Source organism: Oncorhynchus clarkii, chromosome 20, assembly GCF_045791955.1.
Source record: "Oncorhynchus clarkii lewisi isolate Uvic-CL-2024 chromosome 20, UVic_Ocla_1.0, whole genome shotgun sequence".
NCBI lineage: Eukaryota > Metazoa > Chordata > Actinopteri > Salmoniformes > Salmonidae > Oncorhynchus > Oncorhynchus clarkii.
In genome coordinates, this window is record NC_092166.1 from 87,972,491 (window position 1) to 87,996,455 (window position 23,965).

Sequence of the window (23,965 nt, forward strand, 5' to 3'; positions counted from 1 at the left end):
GACAGTGGGGATGGTGTGTTCAGCTGTGTTGCTTTTACGCCAAACATAACGTCTTGCATTGTTGCCAAAAAGTTCAATTTTGGTTTCATCTTACCAGAGCACCTTCTTCCACATGTTTGGTGTGTCTCCCAGGTGGCTTGTGGCAAACTTTAAACAACACTTTTTATGGATATCTTTAAGAAATGGCTTTCTTCTTGCCACTCTTCCATAAAGGCCAGATTTGTGCAATATATGACTGATTGTTGTCCTATGGACAGAGTCTCCCACCTCAGCTGTAGATCTCTGCAGTTCATCCAGAGTGATCATGGGCCTCTTGGCTGCATCTCTGATCAGTCTTCTCCTTGTATGAGCTGAAAGTTTAGAGGGACGGCCAGGTCTTGGTAGATTTGCAGTGGTCTGATACTCCTTCCATTTCAATATTATCGCTTGCACAGTGCTCCTTGGGATGTTTAAAGCTTGGGAAATCTTTTTGTATCCAAATCCGGCTTTAAACTTCTTCACAACAGTATCTCGGACCTGCCTGGTGTGTTCCTTGTTCTTCATGATGCTCTCTGCGCTTTTGACGGACCTCTGAGACTATCACAGTGCAGGTGCATTCATACGGAGACTTGATTACACACAGGTGGATTGTATTTATCATCATTAGTCATTTAGGTCAACATTGGATCATTCAGAGATCCTCACTGAACTTCTGGAGAGAGTTTGCTGCACTGAAAGTAAAGGGGCTGAATAATTTTGCACGCCCAATTTTTCAGTTTTTGATTTGTTAAAAAAGTTTGAAATATCCAATAAATGTCGTTCCACTTCATGATTGTGTCCCACTTGTTGTTGATTCTTCACAAAAAAATACAGTTTTATATCTTTATGTTTGAAGCCTGAAATGTGGCAAAAGGTTGCAAAGTTCAAGGGGGCCGAATACTTTTGCAAGGCACTGTATCTGAACTACCTCTGAGAGTGGGGTCACAGCCAAGGTCACCATATCCCAACTCCCTCTGAGACACCCGTAGGGAGTGGGGTCACAGCCAGGGTCACCATATCCCAACTCCCTCTGAGAGTGGGGTCACAGCCAGGGTCACCATATCTCAATCCCCCCTGAGACACCCGCAGGGAGTGGGGTCACAGCCAGGGTCACCATATCCCAACTCCCCCTGAGACACCCGCAGGGAGTGGGGTCACAGCCAGGGTCACCATATCCCAACTCCCTCTGAGAGTGGGGTCACAGCCAAGGTCACCATATCCCAACTCCCCCTGAGACACCCGCAGGGAGTGGGGTCACAGCCAGGGTCACCATATCCCAACTCCCTCTGAGAGTGGGGTCACAGCCAAGGTCACCATATCCCAACTCCCCCTGAGACACCCGCAGGGAGTGGGGTCACAGCCAGGGTCACCATATCCCAACTCCCTCTGAGAGTGGGGTCACAGCCAAGGTCACCATATCCCAACTCCCTCTGAGAGTGGGGTCACAGCCAAGGTCACCATATCCCAACTCCCTCTGAGAGTGGGGTCACAGCCAAGGTCACCATATCCCAACTCCCCCTGAGACACCCGCAGGGAGTAGGGTCACAGCCAGGGTCACCATATCTCAATCCCCCCTGAGACACCCGCAGGGAGTGGGGTCACAGCCAGGGTCACCATATCCCAACTCCCCCTGAGACACCCGCAGGGAGTGGGGTCACAGCCAGGGTCACCATATCCCAACTCCCTCTGAGAGTGGGGTCACAGCCAAGGTCACCATATCCCAACTCCCTCTGAGTGACCCTGGCTGAGAGTGGGGTCACAGCCAAGGTCACCATATCCCAACTCCCCCTGAGACACCCGCAGGGAGTAGGGTCACAGCCAGGGTCACCGTTGTAGAGCGCCCCTGGAGCAATGAAGGTTAAGTGCCTTGCTCAAGGGCACAGCGACAGATTTTTCACCTTGTCGGCTCCGGTATTCGAACCAGCAACTTTACGTGACACGCTCTAACCTCGAGGTTACCTGCCACCCTGAAAGGGGTGTGTCACATTCATGCCCTGGACAATTAAAATTCCTTCCAATATCATGTATATACTGTGTGAAAAGAAAGGGTCCGAGAATCGTATTTCATGCCCTCTTGTGCCTTACTCAGCCATGTCTTTTTATTTATTTATTTTAATTTTACCTTTATTTAACCAGGTAGGCTAGTTGAGAACAAGTTCTCATTTACAATTGCGACCTGGCCAAGATAAAGCAAAGCAGTTCGACAGATACAACAACACAGAGTTACACATGGAGTAAAACAAACATACAGTCAATAATACAGTATAAACAAGTCTATATACAATGTGAGCAAATGAGGTGAGAAGGGAGGTAAAGGCAAAAAGGCCATGGTGGCAAGGTAAATACAATATAGCAAGTAAAACACTGGAATGGTAGTTTTGCAATGGAAGAATGTGCAAAGTAGAAATAAAAATAATGGGGTGCAAAGGAGCAAAATAAATAAATAAATTAAATACAGTTGGGAAAGAGGTAGTTGATAGGGCTAAATTATAGGTTGGCTATGTACAGGTGCAGTAATCTGTGAGCTGCTCTGACAGTTGGTGCTTAAAGCTAGTGAGGGAGATAAGTGTTTCCAGTTTCAGAGATTTTTGTAGTCTTTAAATGTCCATGTCTTTAAATGTCCATGTCTTTAAATGTCCATGTCTTTAAATGTCCATGTAGTTAAATGTCCATGTAGTTAAATGTCCATGTAGTTAAATGTCCATGTCTTTAAATGTCCATGTCGTTAAATGTCCATGTCTTTAAATGTCCATGTCTTTAAATGTCCATGTAGTTAAATGTCCATGTCTTTAAATGTCCATGTCTTTAAATGTCCATGTAGTTAAATGTCCATGTAGTTAAATGTCCATGTCTTTAAATGTCCATGTAGTTAAATGTCCATGTCTTTAAATGTCCATGTCTTTAAATGTCCATGTCTTTAAATGTCCATGTAGTTAAATGTCCATGTAGTTAAATGTCCATGTAGTTAAATGTCCATGTCTTTAAATGTCCATGTCTTTAAATGTCCATGTCTTTAAATGTCCATGTAGTTAAATGTCCATGTCTTTAAATGTCCATGTCTTTAAATGTCCATGTCTTTAAATGTCCATGTCTTTAAATGTCCATGTAGTTAAATGTCCATGTCTATAAATGTCCATGTAGTTAAATGTCCATGTCTTTAAATGCCCATGTAGTTAAATGTCCATGTCTTTAAATGTCCATGTCTTTAAATGTCCATGTAGTTAAATGTCCATGTCTTTAAATGTCCATGTCTTTAAATGTCCATGTAGTTAAATGTCCATGTCTTTAAATGTCCATGTAGTTAAATGTCCATGTCTATAAATGTCCATGTAGTTAAATGTCCATGTCTTTAAATGTCCATGTAGTTAAATGTCCATGTCTTTAAATGTCCATGTCGTTAAATGTCCATGTCTTTAAATGTCCATGTCGTTAAATGTCCATGTCTTTAAATGTCCAAGTCTTTAAATGTCCATGTAGTTAAATGTCCAAGTAGTTAAATGTCCAAGTAGTTAAATGTCCATGTAGTTAAATGTCCATGTAGTTAAATGTCCATGTCTTTAAATGTCCATGTCTTTAAATGTCCATGTAGTTAAATGTCCATGTAGTTAAATGTCCATGTCTTTAAATGTCCATGTCTTTAAATGTCCATGTCTTTAAATGTCCATGTCGTTAAATGTCCATGTCTTTAAATGTCCATGTAGTTAAATGTCCATGTAGTCAAATGTCCATGTAGTTAAATGTCCATGTAGTTAAATGTCCATGTAGTTAAATGTCCATGTCTTTAAATGTCCATGTCTTTAAATGTCCATGTAGTTAAATGTCCATGTAGTTAAATGTCCATGTCTTTAAAAGTCCATGTCGTTAAATGTCCATGTAGTTAAATGTCCATGTAGTAAATGTCCATGTCTTTAAATGTCCATGTCTTTAAATGTCCATGTAGTTAAATGTCCATGTCTTTAAATGTCCATGTAGTTAAGTGTCCATGTAGTTAAGTGTCCATGTCTTTAAATGTCCATGTCTTTAAATGTCCATGTAGTTAAATGTCCATGTAGTTAAATGTCCATGTAGTTAAATGTCCATGTAGTTAAATGTCCATGTCTTTAAATGTCCATGTCGTTAAATGTCCATGTCTTTAAATGTCCACGTCTTTAAATGTCCACGTAGTTAAATGTCCACGTCTTTAAATGTCCACGTCGTTAAATGTCCACGTCGTTAAATGTCCACGTCGTTAAATGTCCACGTCGTTAAATGTCCACGTCGTTAAATGTCCACGTCTTTAAATGTCCACGTCTTTAAATGTCCATGTAGTTAAATGTCCATGTAGTTAAATGTCCATGTCGTTAAATGTCCATGTCTTTAAATGTCCATGTCGTTAAATGTCCATGTAGCTAAATGTCCATGTAGTTAAATGTCCATGTAGTTAAATGTCCATGTAGTTAAATGTCCATGTCTTTAAATGTCCATGTCTTTAAATGTCCATGTCTTTAAATGTCCATGTCTTTAAATGTCCATGTCTTTAAATGTCCATGTCGTTAAATGTCCATGTCTTTAAATGTCCATGTAGTTAAATGTCCATGTAGTTAAATTGTCCATGTAGTTAAATGTCCATGTAGTTAAATGTCCATGTAGTTAAATGTCCATGTCTTTAAATGTCCATGTCTTTAAATGTCCATGTCTTTAAATGTCCATGTCTTTAAATGTCCATGTAGTTAAATGTCCATGTCTTTAAATGTCCACGTCGTTAAATGTCCACGTCGTTAAATGTCCACGTCGTTAAATGTCCACGTCGTTAAATGTCCACGTCTTTAAATGTCCACGTCGTTAAATGTCCACGTCTTTAAATGTCCACGTCTTTAAATGTCCACGTCTTTAAATGTCCACGTAGTTAAATGTCCACGTCGTTAAATGTCCATGTCTTTAAATGTCCATGTAGTTAAATGTCCATGTAGTTAAATGTCCATGTAGTTAAATGTCCATGTAGTTAAATGTCCATGTCTTTAAATGTCCATGTCTTTAAATGTCCATGTCTTTAAATGTCCATGTCTTTAAATGTCCATGTCTTTAAATGTCCATGTAGTTAAATATCCATGTCTTTAAATGTCCATGTCTTTAAATGTCCATGTAGTTAAATGTCCATGTCTTTAAATGTCCATGTAGTTAAATGTCCATGTAGTTAAATTGTCCATGTAGTTAAATGTCCATGTAGTTAAATGTCCATGTCTTTAAATGTCCATGTCTTTAAATGTCCATGTAGTTAAATGTCCATGTCTTTAAATGTCCATTGTCTTTAAATGTCCATGTCGTTAAATGTCCATGTCGTTAAATGTCCATGTCTTTAAATGTCCATGTCTTTAAATGTCCATGTCTTTAAATGTCCATGTCATTAAATGTCCAATTCGTTAAATGTCCATGTCGTTAAATGTCCATGTCTTTAAATGTCCATGTCATTAAATGTCCATGTCTTTAAATGTCCATGTAGTTAAATGTCCATGCAGTTAAATGTCCATGTCTTTAAATGTCCATGTCTTTAAATGTCCATGTAGTTAAATGTCCATGTAGTTAAATGTCCATGTCTTTAAAAGTCCATGTCGTTAAATGTCCATGTAGTTAAATGTCCATGTAGTAAATGTCCATGTCTTTAAATGTCCATGTCTTTAAATGTCCATGTAGTTAAATGTCCATGTCTTTAAATGTCCATGTAGTTAAGTGTCCATGTAGTTAAGTGTCCATGTCTTTAAATGTCCATGTCTTTAAATGTCCATGTAGTTAAATGTCCATGTAGTTAAATGTCCATGTAGTTAAATGTCCATGTAGTTAAATGTCCATGTCTTTAAATGTCCATGTCGTTAAATGTCCATGTCTTTAAATGTCCATGTCTTTAAATGTCCACGTAGTTAAATGTCCACGTCTTTAAATGTCCACGTCGTTAAATGTCCACGTCGTTAAATGTCCACGTCGTTAAATGTCCACGTCTTTAAATGTCCACGTCGTTAAATGTCCACGTCGTTAAATGTCCACGTCGTTAAATGTCCACGTCTTTAAATGTCCACGTCTTTAAATGTCCATGTAGTTAAATGTCCATGTAGTTAAATGTCCATGTCGTTAAATGTCCATGTCTTTAAATGTCCATGTCGTTAAATGTCCATGTAGCTAAATGTCCATGTAGTTAAATGTCCATGTAGTTAAATGTCCATGTAGTTAAATGTCCATGTCTTTAAATGTCCATGTCTTTAAATGTCCATGTCTTTAAATGTCCATGTCTTTAAATGTCCATGTCTTTAAATGTCCATGTCGTTAAATGTCCATGTCTTTAAATGTCCATGTAGTTAAATGTCCATGTAGTTAAATTGTCCATGTAGTTAAATGTCCATGTAGTTAAAAGTCCATGTCTTTAAATGTCCATGTCTTTAAATGTCCATGTCTTTAAATGTCCATGTCTTCAAATGTCCATGTAGTTAAATGTCCATGTCTTTAAATGTCCACGTCGTTAAATGTCCACGTCGTTAAATGTCCACGTCGTTAAATGTCCACGTCGTTAAATGTCCACGTCTTTAAATGTCCACGTCGTTAAATGTCCACGTCTTTAAATGTCCACGTCTTTAAATGTCCACGTCTTTAAATGTCCACGTAGTTAAATGTCCACGTCGTTAAATGTCCATGTCTTTAAATGTCCATGTAGTTAAATGTCCATGTAGTTAAATGTCCATGTAGTTAAATGTCCATGTAGTTAAATGTCCATGTCTTTAAATGTCCATGTCTTTAAATGTCCATGTCTTTAAATGTCCATGTCTTTAAATGTCCATGTAGTTAAATATCCATGTCTTTAAATGTCCATGTCTTTAAATGTCCATGTAGTTAAATGTCCATGTCTTTAAATGTCCATGTAGTTAAATGTCCATGTAGTTAAATTGTCCATGTAGTTAAATGTCCATGTAGTTAAATGTCCATGTCTTTAAATGTCCATGTCTTTAAATGTCCATGTAGTTAAATGTCCATGTCTTTAAATGTCCATTGTCTTTAAATGTCCATGTCGTTAAATGTCCATGTCGTTAAATGTCCATGTCTTTAAATGTCCATGTCTTTAAATGTCCATGTCTTTAAATGTCCATGTCATTAAATGTCCAATTCGTTAAATGTCCATGTCGTTAAATGTCCATGTCTTTAAATGTCCATGTCATTAAATGTCCATGTCTTTAAATGTCCATGTAGTTAAATGTCCATGCAGTTAAATGTCCATGTCTTTAAATGTCCATGTCTTTAAATGTCCATGTAGTTAAATGTCCATGTCTTTAAATGTCCATTGTCTTTAAATGTCCATGTCGTTAAATGTCCATGTCGTTAAATGTCCATGTCTTTAAATGTCCATGTCTTTAAATGTCCATGTCTTTAAATGTCCATGTCATTAAATGTCCAATTCGTTAAATGTCCATGTCGTTAAATGTCCATGTCTTTAAATGTCCATGTCATTAAATGTCCATGTCTTTAAATGTCCATGTAGTTAAATGTCCATGCAGTTAAATGTCCATGTCTTTAAAATGTCCATGTCTTTAAAATGTCCATGTCTTTAAAATGTCCATGTCTTCAAATGTCCATGTAGTTAAATGTCCATGAAGTTAAATGTCCATGTAGTTAAATGTCCATGTCTTTAAATGTCCATGTAGTTAAATGTCCATGTCTTTAAATGTCCATGTCTTTAAATGTCCATGTCTTTAAATGTCCATGTAGTTAATTGTCCATGTCTTTAATTGTCCATGTCTTTAAATGTCCATGTCTTTAAATGTCCATGTCTTTAAATGTCCATGTCTTTAAATGTCCATGTCTTTAAATGTCCATGTCTTTAAATGTCCATGTAGTTAAATGTCCATGTAGTTAAATGTCCATGTCTTTAAATGTCCATGTAGTTAAATTGTCCATGTCTTTAAATGTCCATGTAGTTAAATTGTCCATGTCTTTAAATGTCCATGTAGTTAAATGTCCATGTCTTTAAATGTCCATGTCTTTAAATGTCCATGTAGTTAAATTGTCCATGTCTTTAAATGTCCATGTCTTTAAATGTCCATGTCTTTAAATGTCCATGTCTTTAAATGTCCATGTCTTCAAATGTCCATGTAGTTAAATGTCCATGTAGTTAAATGTCCATGTCTTTAAATGTCCATGTCTTTAAATGTCCATGTAGTTAAATGTCCATGTCTTTAAATGTCCATGTAGTTAAATGTCCATGTCTTTAAATGTCCATGTCTTTAAATGTCCATGTAGTTAATTGTCCATGTCTTTAATTGTCCATGTCTTTAAATGTCCATGTAGTTAAATGTCCATGTCTTTAAATGTCCATGTAGTTAAATGTCCATGTCTTTAAATGTCCATGTCTTTAAATGTCCATGTAGTTAAATTGTCCATGTCTTTAAATGTCCATGTAGTTAAAATGTCCATGTCTTTAAGTGTCCATGTCTTTAAATGTCCATGTCGTTAAATGTCCATGTCGTTAAATGTCCATGTCTTTAAATGTCCATGTCTTTAAATGTCCATGTCATTAAATGTCCAATTCGTTAAATGTCCATGTCGTTAAATGTCCATGTCTTTAAATGTCCATGTCTTTAAATGTCCATGTCTTTAAATGTCCATGTCTTTAAATGTCCATGTAGTTAAATGTCCATGTAGTTAAATGTCCATGTCTTTAAATGTCCATGTAGTTAAATGTCCATGTCTTTAAATGTCCATGTCTTTAAATGTCCATGTCTTTAAATGTCCATGTCTTTAAATGTCCATGTAGTTAAATGTCCATGTCTTTAAATGTCCATGTCTTTAAATGTCCATGTAGTTAAATGTCCATGTCTTTAAATGTCCATGTCTTTAAATGTCCATGTAGTTAAATGTCCATGTCTTTAAATGTCCATGTAGTTAAATGTCCATGTCTTTAAATGTCCATGTCTTTAAATGTCCATGTCTTTAAATGTCCATGTAGTTAAATGTCCATGTAGTTAAATGTCCATGTAGTTAAATGTCCATGTAGTTAAATGTCCATGTCTTTAAATGTCCATGTCTTTAAATGTCCATGTCTTTAAATGTCCATGTCTTCAAATGTCCATGTAGTTAAATGTCCATGAAGTTAAATGTCCATGTAGTTAAATGTCCATGTCTTTAAATGTCCATGTAGTTAAATGTCCATGTCTTTAAATGTCCATGTCTTTAAATGTCCATGTAGTTAAATTGTCCATGTCTTTAAATGTCCATGTCTTTAAATGTCCATGTCTTTAAATGTCCATGTAGTTAAATTGTCCATGTCTTTAAATGTCCATGTAGTTAAATGTCCATGTAGTTAAATGTCCATGTAGTTAAATTGTCCATGTCTTTAAATGTCCATGTAGTTAATTGTCCATGTCTTTAAATGCCCATGTCTTTAAATGTCCATGTAGTTAAATGTCCATGTAGTTAAATGTCCATGTAGTTAAATGTCCATGTCTTTAAATGTCCATGTAGTTAAATGTCCATGTAGTTAAATGTCCATGTCTTTAAATGTCCATGTAGTTAAATGTCCATGTCTTTAAATGTCCATGTAGTTAAATTGTCCATGTAGTTAAATGTCCATGTAGTTAAATGTCCATGTCTTTAAATGTCCATGTAGTTAAATGTCCATGTAGTTAAATGGCCATGTTGTTTTTTTATTTATTTATTATTTTACCTTCATTTAACCAGGTGGCTAGTTGAGAACAAGTTCTCATTTACAACTGCGACCTGGCCAAGATAAAGCATAGCAGTGTGAACAGACAACAGAGTTACACATGGAGTAAACAATTAACAAGTCAATAACACAGTAGAAAAAAAAGAGAGTCTATATACATTGTGTGCAAAAGGCATGAGGAGGTAGGAGAATAATTACAATTTTGCAGATTAACACTGGAGTGATAAATGATCAGATGGTCATGTACAGGTAGAGATACTGGTGTGCAAAAGAGCAGAAAAGTAAATAAAAACAATATGGGGATGAGGTCGGTAAAATTGGGTGGGCTATTTACCGATAGACTATGTACAGCTGCAGCGATCGGTTAGCTGCTCAGATAGCAGATGTTTGAAGTTGGTGAGGGAGATAGTGTCCATGTCGTTAAACGGCCATGTTGTAAAGTGTCCATGTCGTAAAGTGTCCATGTCGTAAAGTGTCCATGTCGTTAAACGGCCATGTCGTTAAACGGCCATGTCGTAAATTGTCCACGTCGTTAAACGGCCATGTCGTAAAGTGTCCATGTCGTAAAGTGTCCATGTCGTAAAGTGTCCATGTCGTTAAACGGCCATGTCGTAAAGTGTCCATGTCGTAAAGTGTCCATGTCGTTAAACGGCCATGTCGTAAAGTGTCCATGTTGTAAAGTGTCCATGTTGTAAAATGTCCATGTTCTAAAGTGTCCATGTTCTAAAGTGTCCATGTTCTAAAGTGTCCATGTCGTAAAGTGTCCATGTCGTAAAGTGTCCATGTCGTAAAGTGTCCATGTTGTTAAACGGCCATGTTGTAAAGTGTCCATGTCGTAAAGTGTCCATGTTGTAAAGTGTCCATGTCGTTAAACGGCCATGTTGTAAAGTGTCCATGCTGTAAAGTGTCCATGTGGTAAAGTGTCCATGTTGTAAAGTGTCCATGTGGTAAAGTGTCCATGTTCTAAAGTGTCCATGTTATAAAGTGTCCATGTTGTAAAGTGTCCATGTTGTTAAATGTTAATGTATTTAAGCAGCAGAGGTCAATACAAACTGATGATTTTTGGCGACAACCTTTGTCAGCGTGAATTATTAGCCAGCAGGATAAAGACTAAATAATATGACCATGAATACCTCCTCTTCATCGCTGGCGTCTTCCTCCTGTTCTTCCTCATCATCATCATCATCACCATCTTCCTCACTGCTGGAACTCTCGTCCTTCACCTCTGTCCTCCAGGAGCTGGGCACTGCCGCCTGATGCACAAACTCCAGAGCCTCATCCAGCGCTGACACACACACACGGAAACACACACCGGACACACACACACACACGGAAACACACACACACCCACGGAAACACACACCGGACACACACACACACAAACGGAAACACACACCGGAAACACACACCGGACACACACACACACACACACACGAAAATACACACCGGACACACACACACACACACACACACACACACACCGGACACACACACACACACAAATGGAAACACACACCGGACACACACACACACACACACAGAAACACACACCGGACACACACACACACACACAAACGGAAACACACACCGGACACACACACACACACAAACGAAAACACACACCGGACACACACAAACGGAAACACACACCGGACTCACACAAACGGAAACACACACCGGACACACACAAACGGAAACACACACCGGACACACACAAACGGAAACACACACCGGACACGGACACACACAAACGGAAACACACCAGTCACACACACACACACACACACACCACATTGAGGGCCACTGACCTCCATAATACATAACACATTCAGAAAGTATTCAGACCCCTTTCCTTTTTCCACATTTTGTTATGTTACAGCTCTATTCTAAAATGGATTCAATACCTTATGTACATAAATATTCAGACCCGTTGCTATGAGACTCAAAATTGTGGTCAGGTGCATCCGGTTTCCATTGATCATCCTTGAGCTGTTTCTACAACTTGATTGGAGTCCCCCTGTGGTCAATTCAATTGATTGGACATGATTTGGAAAGGCACACACCTGTCTATAAAAAGGTCTCACAGTAGTCAGTGCATGTCAGAGCAGAAACCAAGCCATGAGGTCAAAGGAATTGTCTGTAGAGCTCCAAGACAGGATTGAGACGAGGCACAGATCTGGGGAGGGTACCAATAAATGTCTGCAGTATTGAACGTCCCCAAGAACACAGTGGCCTCCATCATTCTTAAATGGAAGAAGTTTGGAACCACCAAGACTCTTCCTAGAACTGTCCGCCCGGACAAACTGAGCAATCGGGGGAGAAGGGCTTTTGTCATGGAGGTGACCAAGAACCTGATTGTCACTCTGACAGAGCTCCAGAGTTCCTCTGTGGAGATGGGAGAACTTTCCAGGACAACCATCTCTGCAGCACTCCATTAATCAGGCCTTTATGGTAGTTGGCAGACGGAAGCCACTCCTCAGTAAAAGGCACATGACAGCCCGCTTGTAGTTTGCTAAAAAAAAGTCCCTAAATGACTCTCAGATCATGAGAAATAAGATTATCTGGTCTGATGAAATGAAGATTGAACTCTTTGGCCTGAAGGCCAAGTGTCACGCCTGGAGGAATCCAGGCACCACTCATCACCTGGCCAACACCATCCCTACAGTGAAGCATGGTGTTGGCAGCATCATGCTGTGGGGATGTTTTTCAGCAGCAGGGATGGGAGAGTAGTTAGAATCGAGATAAAGATGAACGGAGCAAAGTACAGAGAGATCCTTGATGAAAACCTGCTCCAGAGCACTAAGGACCTCAGACTGGGGTGAAGGTTCACCTTCCAACAGGACAACGACCCTAAGCACACAACCAAGACAACGCAGGAGTGGCTTCGGGTCAAGTCTCTGAATGTCCTTGAGTGGCCCAGACGTGAACCCAATCTAACATCTCTGGAGACCTGAAAATAGTTGTACAGAGACGCTCCCCATTCAACCGGACAGAGCGTGAGAGAATGTGCAGAGAAGAATGGGAGAAACTCCCCAAATACAGGTGTGCCAAGCTTGTACCGTCATACCCAAGAAGACTCAAGGTTGTAATCGCTGCCAAAGGTGCTTTAACAAAGTACTGAGTAAAGGGTCTGAATACTTATGTAAATGGCAGTTATTTTTCTTCATACATTATTATACATTTGCAAAAAAAATCTAAAAACCTGTTTTTGCTTTGTCATTATAGGGAATTGAGTGTTGATTGATGAGGGAAATAAACTATTTAATCCATTTTAAAATAAGGCTGTAATGTAACAAAATGTGGAAAAGGTTGAGGGGTCTGAATACTTTCCGAATGCACCGTAAATCCCTCACAGATTATTACCTCCATGATACATATGTCCCTCACAGATTATTACCTCCATGATACATACATATGTCCCTCACAGATTATTACCTCCATGATACATATGTCCCTCACAGATTATTACCTCCATGATACATACATATGTCCCTCACAGATTATTACCTCCATGATACATACATATGTCCCTCACAGATTATTACCTCCATGATACATACATCCCTCACAGATTATTACCTCCATGATACATATGTCCCTCACAGATTATTACCTCCATGATACATACACATGTCCCTCACAGATTATTATCTCCATGATACATATGTCCCTCACAAATTATTACCTCCATTATACATACATATGTCCCTCACAGATGATTACCTCCATGATACATCCATATGTCCCTCCATGATACATATGTCCCTCACAGATTATTACCTCCATGATACATACATATGTCCCTCACAGATTATTACCTCCATGATACATATGCACACAGAGAGACAGTGATATCTCACCTGGTTTGAGCCCTGCGTCAGCATTAGGAGGGGAGTCGGTGTCCATCACCCTCACGTCCTTTCTCAGCACTGTGTTACTGAAAGAAAGACACAACTTCAGCAACACAAACTGAAAGTGTCAAATGTAACCGTTTGCCCAGAGAACCGAGGACTCTGAACAGCTAAAAGGGGGGATGGAGAGGGGGGTTGAGAATAAGGATAATGTGGTCTGTTCTACCAGTATTGATGTGGTCTGTTCTACTAGTATTGATCTGGTCTGTTCTACTAGTATTGATCTGGTCTGTTCTACTATCATTGATCTAGTCTGTTCTACTATCATTGATCTAGTCTGTTCTACTAGTATTGATCTGGTCTGTTCTACTAGTATTGATATGGTACTGGTCTGTTCTACTAGTATTGATCTAGTCTGTTCTACTAGTATTGATCTGGTCTGTTCTACTAGTAGTATTGATCTAGTCTGTTCTACTAGTAGTATTGATCTAGTCTGTTCTACTAGTAGTATTGATCTAGTCTGTTCTACTAGTATTGATCTGGTCTGTTCTACTAGTATTGATCTGGTCTGTTCTACTAGTATTGACCTGGTCTGTTCTACTAGTATTGATCTAGTCTGTTCTACTAGTATTGATCTGGTCTGTTCTACTAGTATTGATCTGGTCTGTTCTACTATCATTGATCTGGTATGTTCTACTAGTATTGATCTAGTCTGTTCTACTAGTATTGATCTGGTACTGGTCTGTTCTACTAGTATTGATCTAGTCTGTTCTACTATCATTGATCTGGTCTGTTCTACTAGTATTGATCTGGTACTGGTCTGTTCTACTAGTATTTATCTGGTCTGTTCTACTAGTATTGATGTGGTCTGTTCTACTAGTATTAATCTGGTCTGTTCTACTAGTATTGATCTGGTCTGTTCTAATAGTAGTATATATCTGGTCTGTTCTACTATCATTGATCTGTTCTAATAGTAGTATTGATCTGGTCTGTTCGAATAGTAGTATTGATCTGGTCTGTTCTAATTGTAGTATTGATCTGGTCTGTTCTAATAGTAGTATTGATCTGGTCTGTTCTAATAGTAGTATTGATCTGGTCTGTTCTAATAGTAGTATTGATCTAGTCTGTTCTACTAGTATTGATCTAGTCTGTTCTAATAGTAGTATTGATCTGGTCTGTTCTACTAGTAGTATTGATCTGGTCTGTTCTACTAGTATTGATCTGGTCTGTTCTACTAGTAGTATTGATCTGGTCTGTTCTAATAGTAGTATTGATCTGGTCTGTTCTAATAGTAGTATTGATCTGGTCTGTTCTAATAGTAGTATTGATCTGGTCTGTTCTAATAGTAGTATTGATCTAGTCTGTTCTACTAGTATTGATCTAGTCTGTTCTAATAGTAGTATTGATCTGGTCTGTTCTACTAGTATTGATCTGGTCTGTTCTACTAGTAGTATTGATCTAGTCTGTTCTACTATCATTGATCTGGTCTGTTCTAATAGTAGTATTGATCTGTCTGTTCTACTATTATTGATCTGGTCTGTTCTACTAGTATTGATCTGGTCTGTTCTACTAGTATAGATCTGGTCTGTTCTACTATCATTGATCTAGTCTGTTCTACTAGTATTGATCTAGTCTGTTCTAATAGTAGTATTGATCTGGTCTGTTCTACTAGTAGTGTTGATCTGGTCTGTTCTACTAGTAGTGATCTGGTCTGTTCTACTAGTAGTATTGATCTGGTCTGTTCTAATAGTAGTATTGATCTGGTCTGTTCTAATAGTAGTATTGATCTGGTCTGTTCTAATAGTAGTATTGATCTGATCTGTTCTAATAGTAGTATTGATCTAGTCTGTTCTATTAGTATTGATCTAGTCTGTTCTAATAGTAGTATTGATCTGGTCTGTTCTACTAGTATTGATCTGGTCTGTTCTACTAGTAGTATTGATCTAGTCTGTTCTACTAGTATTTATCTGGTCTGTTCTACTAGTATTGATCTGGTCTGTTCTACTAGTATTGATCTGGTCTGTTCTACTAGTATTGATCTGGTCTGTTCTACTATTATTGATCTGGTCTGTTCTACTAGTATTGATCTGGTATGTTCTACTATCATTGATCTGGTCTGTTCTACTAGTATTGATCTGGTACTGGTCTGTTCTACTATTATTGATCTGGTATGTTCTACTAGTATTGATCTGGTCTGTTCTACTAGTATTGATCTGGTACTGGTCTGTTCTACTAGTATTGATCTGGTCTGTTCTACTAGTATTGATCTAGTCTGTTCTACTATCATTGATCTGGTCTGTTCTACTAGTAGTATTGATCTGGTCTGTTCTACTAGTATTGATCTGGTCTGTTCTACTAGTATTAATCTGGTCTGTTCTACTATCATTGATCTGGTCTGTTCTAATAGTAGTATTGATCTGGTCTGTTCTACTAGTATTGATCTGGTCTGTTCTACTAGTATTGATCTGGTCTGTTCTACTAGAATTGATATGGTCTGTTCTACTAGTATTGATATGGTCTGTTCTACTAGTATTGATGTGGTCTGTTCTACTAGTATTGATGTGGTCTGTTCTACTAGTATTGATGTGGTCTGTTCTACTAGTATTGATGTGGTCTGTTCTACTAGTATTGATGTGGTCTGTTCTACTAGTATTGATGTGGTCTGTTCTACTAGTATTGATCTGGTCTGTTCTACTAGTATTGATCTGGTCTGTTCTACTATCATTGATCTGGTCTGTTCTACTAGTATTGATGTGGTCTGTTCTACTAGTATTGATCTGGTCTGTTCTACTAGTATTGATCTGGTACTGGTCTGTTCTACTAGTATTGATCTGGTCTGTTCTACTATCATTGATCTGGTCTGTTCTACTAGTATTGATCTGGTCTGTTCTACTAGTATATATGTGGTCTGTTCTACTATCATTGATCTGGTCTGTTCTACTAGTATTGATCTGGTCTGTTCTACTAGTATTGATCTAGTCTGTTCTACTATCATTGATCTGGTCTGTTCTACTAGTATTGATCTGGTACTGGTCTGTTCTACTAGTATTGATGTGGTCTGTTCTACTAGTATTGATGTGGTCTGTTCTACTAGTATTGATGTGGTCTGTTCTACTAGTATTGATGTGGTCTGTTCTACTAGTATTGATCTGGTCTGTTCTACTAGTATTGATCTGGTCTGTTCTACTATCATTGATCTGGTCTGTTCTACTAGTATTGATGTGGTCTGTTCTACTAGTATTGATCTGGTCTGTTCTACTAGTATTGATCTGGTACTGGTCTGTTCTACTAGTATTGATCTGGTCTGTTCTACTATCATTGATCTGGTCTGTTCTACTAGTATTGATCTGGTCTGTTCTACTAGTATATATGTGGTCTGTTCTACTATCATTGATCTGGTCTGTTCTACTAGTATTGATCTGGTCTGTTCTACTAGTATTGATCTGGTACTGGTCTGTTCTACCAGTTTTGATCTGGTACTGGTCTGTTCTACTAGTATTGATCTAGTCTGTTCTACTAGTATTGATGTGGTCTGTTCTACTAGTATTGATCTGGTCTGTTCTACTAGTATTGATCTGGTCTGTTCTACTAGTATTGATCTGGTACGTGGCAAACTAAATCTGTCCCTAAATCTATCCCAGTTTCTATTACAGAGGCACCTGACAACCTAAATCTGTCCCAGTTCCTATTACACAGAGACACCTGCCAACCTAAATATGTCCTAATTCCTATTACACAGAGGAACCTGGCAACCCAAATCTGTCCCAGTTCCTAATACACAAACCTGGCAACCCAAATCTGTCCCAGTTCCTAATACACAGAGACACCTGCCAACCTAAATCTGTCCCAGTTCCTATTACACAGAGGAACCTGGCAACCCAAATCTGTCCCAGTTCCTATTACACAGAGGAACCTGGCAACCTAAATCTGTCCCAGTTCCTAATACACAAACCTGGCAACCCACATCTGTCCCAGTTCCTAATACACAAACCTGGCAAGCCAAATCTGTCCCAGGTCCTAATACACAAACCTAGCAGCCCAAATCTGTCCCAGTTCCTAATATATAAACCTGGCAACCCAAATCTGTCCCAGTTCCTAATATACAAACCTGGCAACCCAATCTGTCCCAGTTCCTAATATACAAACCTGGCAACCCAAATCTGTCCCAGTTCCTAATACCTAAACCTGGCAACCCAAATCTGTCCCAGTTCCTAATACACAAACCTGGCAACCCAAATCTGTGCAAGTTCCTAATACACAAACCTGGCAACCCAAATCTGTGCAAGTTCCTAATACACAAACCTGGCAACCCAAATCTGTCCCAGTTCCTAATACACAAACCTGGCAACCCAAATCTGTCCCAGTTCCTAATACTAAACCTGGCAACCCAAATCTGTCCCAGTTCCTAATACACACACCTGGCAACCCAAAGCGGTCCGAGCATCAGTTCCAGCTACGCAGCAGCAGCTGATAAGGAACCAGAGGCAGTGACCTCAATGGCCGCCCCTGATCTAGATTCTAGCTGCTACAGTCAATTACAGCATCCTTTGTTCTCTCATCCCATCAGCTGCCTGCTAGCTGCTCTGACCACAGCTGATAAGGAACCAGAGGCAGTGACCTCAATGGCTTCCCCTGATCTAGATTCTAGCTGCTACAGTCAATTACAGCATCCGATGTTCTCTCATCCCATCAGCTGCCTGCTAGCTGCTCTGACCACAGCTGATAAGGAACTAGAGGCAGTGACCTCAATGGCTTCCCCTGATCTAGATGCTAGCTGCTACAGTCAATTACAGCAGCTTCCACTTCCTTTCAGAATAATCATCTGTTCTCTCATCTCATCCTGCCGTCATCAGCACTACCCATCACCTCCCAGTCAGCCAGCTGCCTGCTAGCTGCTCTGACCACAGCTGATAAAGGCCCTCCACAGCCATTTCATGTCACAGTAAATAGTTCTTCAGCTTGGACTGGGCTGGGTCCAGGCCAATATTGTTCAGTTGTGTTGTTAGGAGAGATATATATTTAACTTAAATATTGGAATATCCACTAGAGAAGGAAGACTGAGGACGGGTTCAGTGGGCATCCTGGGATGTGTTCAGTGGGCATCCTGGGATGTGTTCAGTGGGTATGAAATGGAAAACATTCTGAAATAGAAAATTGCTGGTCACACAGACGGGTTAGCTGACACAACAAAAACAATGTGCATGTTTCAATGGGGCAGAAGTCTCTGTGTTGATGTGATTGTGGATGGCCAGATAGCTACCAACAATGACACAAAGCTGCCTTGTGAGGAATCCTAGGTGGCTCATTTCAGCTAGTTCTATCTGGTTCTTGATACCATCTCTTGTTTTTTGAGGTGTTGTGACTGATATGGCTAAAATCCACTAGCTAGCTAACCAACAACTGTAACGATATATCTGAGACCACAAGGGCTCATTGTGCACATCTATTTAGGTTTCCAATAAACATTGGAGAGTAAATATAGTTAAAGTTGTCAACAATCTAAACCAACCTGTCTGTATGATTTAAATATCATAACTAAAACCAGGTTGACCTGTTGTGGTTGTTAGACGCATTGAGTATTTATCGTCTTCTTCTTCTTCTTCAGTTTAACACTCCCTGAGTAGGCTGTCCACTGACCGCCCCCCCCCCCCCCCCCCCCCCCTCTCTCTGCCTCTGTGTGGGCTGCTTCGTGAGGTCTGTTCAAGTCACAATCACAATGCTCTTAGCCATGGGCTAAGGGAGCATTTAGTCTGGGCTAAGATAGTATTCTGAAGAGGGATAGCACCAACCTTAGCCCATGGCTAGCTGGCCCTGTTCTGGAGCAGGGTTAGCACTGAATTTCAGGGCTAGCCAATCACAGTTCAATTGTTGCCTAATTTATGTATTATACTCCGGGAAAGTGACCGTTGGTTTCAGTTAACCCTGCTAGTGTGAACACAGGCTAAGCTAGCCTGAGGCTAAAGAGAGTCCGGGGCTAATAAGAATGCAGTGTGAAAAGCTTAACCGTCTCACCAGTCAGACACCACTCTCCCTGTCAGGGAGGGCAGAGACATTTACCGGACTTTCTGTTCTGCAGAAAGACAGTGTGCAGTTTCTCAGTTTGAGCTTTTTCGCCTTTCAGATGTAATGGAATATTTCAAAGCCTAATATAATAATAATTCATGCCATTGAGCAGACACTTTGAATTCAAAGTGACCATTTCTCCATTATGACTCTGAATTGAATCCTAGCAGAAGAGACCAAGTGTGTATCTTTCTTCACTATTTCCGACAACTCTACAGGTTCATGCTACACATCAACAGAATGCAAATAAGTGTTTTATAATGCAGCACGTCAGATGACTCACAATTTGCCATCCTTGAAGGAGCGGATGAAGATGCTGTCTTTCTTTATGATGGCCTCTTCATGGCAGTCTGGGGTGATGACCTGGTGGGGAGGGGGGGGAGAGTGAGTATGACTGCTCAGACAAGGCACAGAGCAAAGTGGGTTTGGATGACAGAACAAACCCTCCAATGCACCACAGAACAACCCCTTCACTACAAACCCATCCACTACAAACCCCTCCACTACAAACCATCCACAGAACAAACCCCTCCACTACAAACCCCTCCACGACAAACCCCTCCACGACAAACCCCTCCACGACAAACCCCTCCACAGAACAAACCCCTACACTACAAACAAACCCCTCCACTACAAACAAACCCCTCCACAGAATAAACCCCTCCGCTACAAACCCCTCCGCTACAAACCCCTCCGCTACAAACCCCTCCGCTACAAACCCCTCCGCTACAAACCCCTCCGCTACAAACCCCTCCGCTACAAACCCCTCCGCTACAAACCCCTCCGCTACAAACCCCTCCGCTACAAACCCCTCCGCTACAAACCCCTCCGCTACAAACCCCTCCGCTACAAACCCCTCCGCTACAAACCCCTCCGCTACAAACCCCCTCCGCTACAAACCCCCTCCGCTACAAACCCCCTCCGCTACAAACCCCCTCCAATACAAACCCCTCCAATACAAACCCCTCCAATACAAACCCCTCCAATACAAACCCCTCCAATACAAACCCCTCCAATACAAATTCCTCCAATACAAACGCCTCCAATACAAATTCCTCCAATACAAACCCCTCCAATACAAACCCCTCCAATACAAACCCCTCCAATACAAACCCCTCCAATACAAACCCCTCCAATACAAACCCCTCCAATACAAACCCCTCCAATACAAACCCCTCCAATACAAACCCCTCCAATACAAACCCCTCCAATACAAACCGCTCCAATATGCAGGGAATATATGTAGGAAATATGGTGCCATAGGGCTCTGGTCAAGTGCACAATATAGGGAATATGTGACATAGTGACCTATGGAAAACTAAGGTGACAAAACAAGTCTGGAAAACCCTGATAACTGAATCTCACTTCAAACAGTGTGTGTTGCATTAAAACACAAACACAGTAAGCTGAGCAGTGTTGTGTCTTTACCTTGAAACAATCAACAATATGAATCCATTATTTTTAGTGGATCAGCAATTTGAGCGGCTGAAAATGACATGTAACTGATCATAAAAACATCCCCTTGGGAGAACTAAGCAGTCAGCTGACATGGCAGCAGTCAGAGGTAATACCATCCCCTTGGGAGAAGACACACTAAGCAGTCAGAGGTAATAACATCCCCTTGGGAGAAGACACACTAAGCAGTCAGAGGTAATAACATCCCCTTGGGAGAAGACACACTAAGCAGTCAGAGGTAATAACATCCCCTTGGGAGAAGACACACTAAGCAGTCAGAGGTAATAACATCCCCTTGGGAGAAGACACACTAAGCAGTCAGAGGTAATAACATCCCCTTGGGAGAAGACACACTAAGCAGTCAGAAGTAATAACATCCCCATGGTAGAAGACACACTAAGCAGTCAGAGGTAATAACATCCCCTTGGGAGAAGACACACTAAGCAGTCAGAGGTAATAACATCCAGAGCCAGAGGATTCCCAATCTGTTCAGACTAACTTCATTATTAATCTATGAGTGAGTACATTATTTATTATCCTTTATTAACTTCATTATGAACATCCATCAAATCCTTAATTCCAACAGCACCAGCCCCCCCCCCCCCCCCCCCCTTCCCTCCCTCACTGTGATGGTGAAGAAGTTGCCGTACAGGAGGAGGCACATGGTAGGGGGCACGTGGTAGGGGGCACGTGGTAGCGGGCACATGGTAGGGGGCACGTGGTAGTGGGCACGTGGTAGTGGGCACGTGGTAGTGGGCACGTGGTAGGGGGCACGTGGTAGGGGGCACGTGGTAGTGGGCATGCCGAAAGGCACCGTCTCCAACCCAAATTTTGAAAGGCCCTCCTCTTGGCAGCAGATAAATGTTTACTGTTTTAAGGCTTATTTCCAGCAACTCAGCACATGGGGCAGAGACAAAACTGTTTTAAAGCTCCTTCCCATACATTTTGCCATGGGGCAGAGACAAAACTGTTTTAAAGCTCCTTCCCATACATTTTGCCATGGGGCAGAGACAAAACTGTTTTAAAGCTCCTTCCCATACATTTTGCCATGGGGCAGAGACAAACTGTTTTAAAGCTCCTTCCCATACATTTTGCCATGGGGCAGAGACAAAACTGTTTTAAAGCTCCTTCCCATACATTTTTCCATGGGGCAGAGACAAAACTGTTTTAAAGCTCCTTCCCATACATTTTGCCATGGGGCAGAGAAACTGTTTTAAAGCTCCTTCCCATACATTTTGCCATGGGGCAGAGACAAACTGTTTTAAAGCTCCTTCCCATACATTTTGCCATGGGGCAGAGAAACTGTTTTAAAGCTCCTTCCCATACATTTTGCCATGGGGCAGAGACAAACTGTTTTAAAGCTCCTTCCCATACATTTTGCCATGGGGCAGAGAAACTGTTAAAGCTCCTTCCCATACATTTTGTTATCCGAGTGACTCAAACACAATAAAATCAATGGCAATGCATTTTTTTATTTTATTTTAGATTCTCCCTGACTGTACCATCTTTTTATTTGTGATTGTTAGTTCTGAACTATACTCTAATTTAACAATATCAATCTCCATTATGTTTTCTACATACTTTATATTATGTATACACACTAGTCAAAAGTTTGGACAAACCTACTCATTCCAGGGTTTTCTTTATTTGTACTATTTTCTACATTGTAGAATAATAGTGAAGACATCAAAAGTATGAAATAACACATATAGAATCATGTAATAACCAAAAAAGTGCAAAACAAATCAAAATAGATTTTATATTTGAGATTCTTGAAATAGCCACCCTTTGCCTAGATGGCAGCTTTGCACACTCTTGGCATCCTCTCAACCAGCTTCACCTGGATTGCTTTTCCAACAGTCTTGAAGGAGTTCCCACATATGCTGAGCACTTGTTGGCTGCTTGTCCTTCACTCTGTGGTCCAATGGGTGATTGTGGAGGCCAGGTCATCTGATGCAGCACTCCATCACTCTCCCTCTTGGTCAAATAGCCCTTACGCAGCCTGGAGGTGTGTTGGGTCATTGTCCTGTTGAAAAACAAATAATAGTCTCACTAAGTGCAAACCAGATGGGATGGCGTATCGCTGCAGAATGCTGTGGTAGCCATGCTGGTTAAGCGTGACTTGAATTCTAAATAAATCACTGACAGTGTCACCAGCAAAGCACCCCCACACCATCACACCTCCTCCTCCATGCTTCACGGTGGGAACCATCTGTTCACTTACTCTACGTCTCACAAATACATGGAGATGGATCCAAAAAATCTCAAATTGGGACTCATCAGACCAAAGGTTTCCACTGGTCTAATGTCCATTTCTCGTGTTTCTTGGCCCAAGCAAGTCTCTTCTTCTTATTGGTGTCCTTTAGTAATGGTTTCTTTGCAGCAAGTCGACCATGAAGGCCTGATTCACGCAGTCTCCTCTAAACATGTTGAGATGTGTCTCTTTCTTGAACTCTGTGAAGCATTTATTTGGGCTGCAATTTCTGAGGATGGTAACTCTAATGAACTTATCCTCTGCAGCAGAGCTACCTCTGGGTCTTCCTTTCCTGTGGCGGTCCTCATGAGATCCAGGTTCATCATAGCGCTTGATGGTTTTTGTGACTGCACTTGAAGAAACTTTAAAAATTATTGAGATTTTCCTTATTGACTGACCTTCATATCTTAAAGTAATGGACTGTAATTTCTCTTTTCTTATTTGAGCTGTTCTTGCCATAATATGGTCTTGGTCCTTTACCAAATAGAGCTATCTTCTGGACACCACCACCAAGTTGTCACAACACAACTGATTGGCGCAAACGCATTAAGGAAAGAAATTCCACAAATTAACTTTTAAGAAAGTACACCTGTTAATTGAATGCATTCCAGGTGACTACCTCATGAAGCTGGTTGACAAAATGCC

The 23,965-nt window shown here is 40.3% G+C and overlaps 1 protein-coding gene across 1 annotated transcript in view; it reads right to left on the reverse strand.

Annotated features, from left to right (window-relative positions):
* LOC139377191 (AT-rich interactive domain-containing protein 4B-like) overlaps positions 1–23,965 on the reverse strand; it is a 186,776-nt gene that overhangs the window by 94,054 nt on the left and 68,757 nt on the right. The window contains exons 9-11 of the mRNA XM_071120192.1: positions 19,895–19,974; positions 13,558–13,634; positions 10,831–10,982 (exon numbers count right to left, since the gene is read on the reverse strand). Coding sequence (XP_070976293.1) covers positions 10,831–10,982; positions 13,558–13,634; positions 19,895–19,974 — 309 coding nt within the window. The remainder of the gene's footprint in view (positions 1–10,830; positions 10,983–13,557; positions 13,635–19,894; positions 19,975–23,965) is intronic.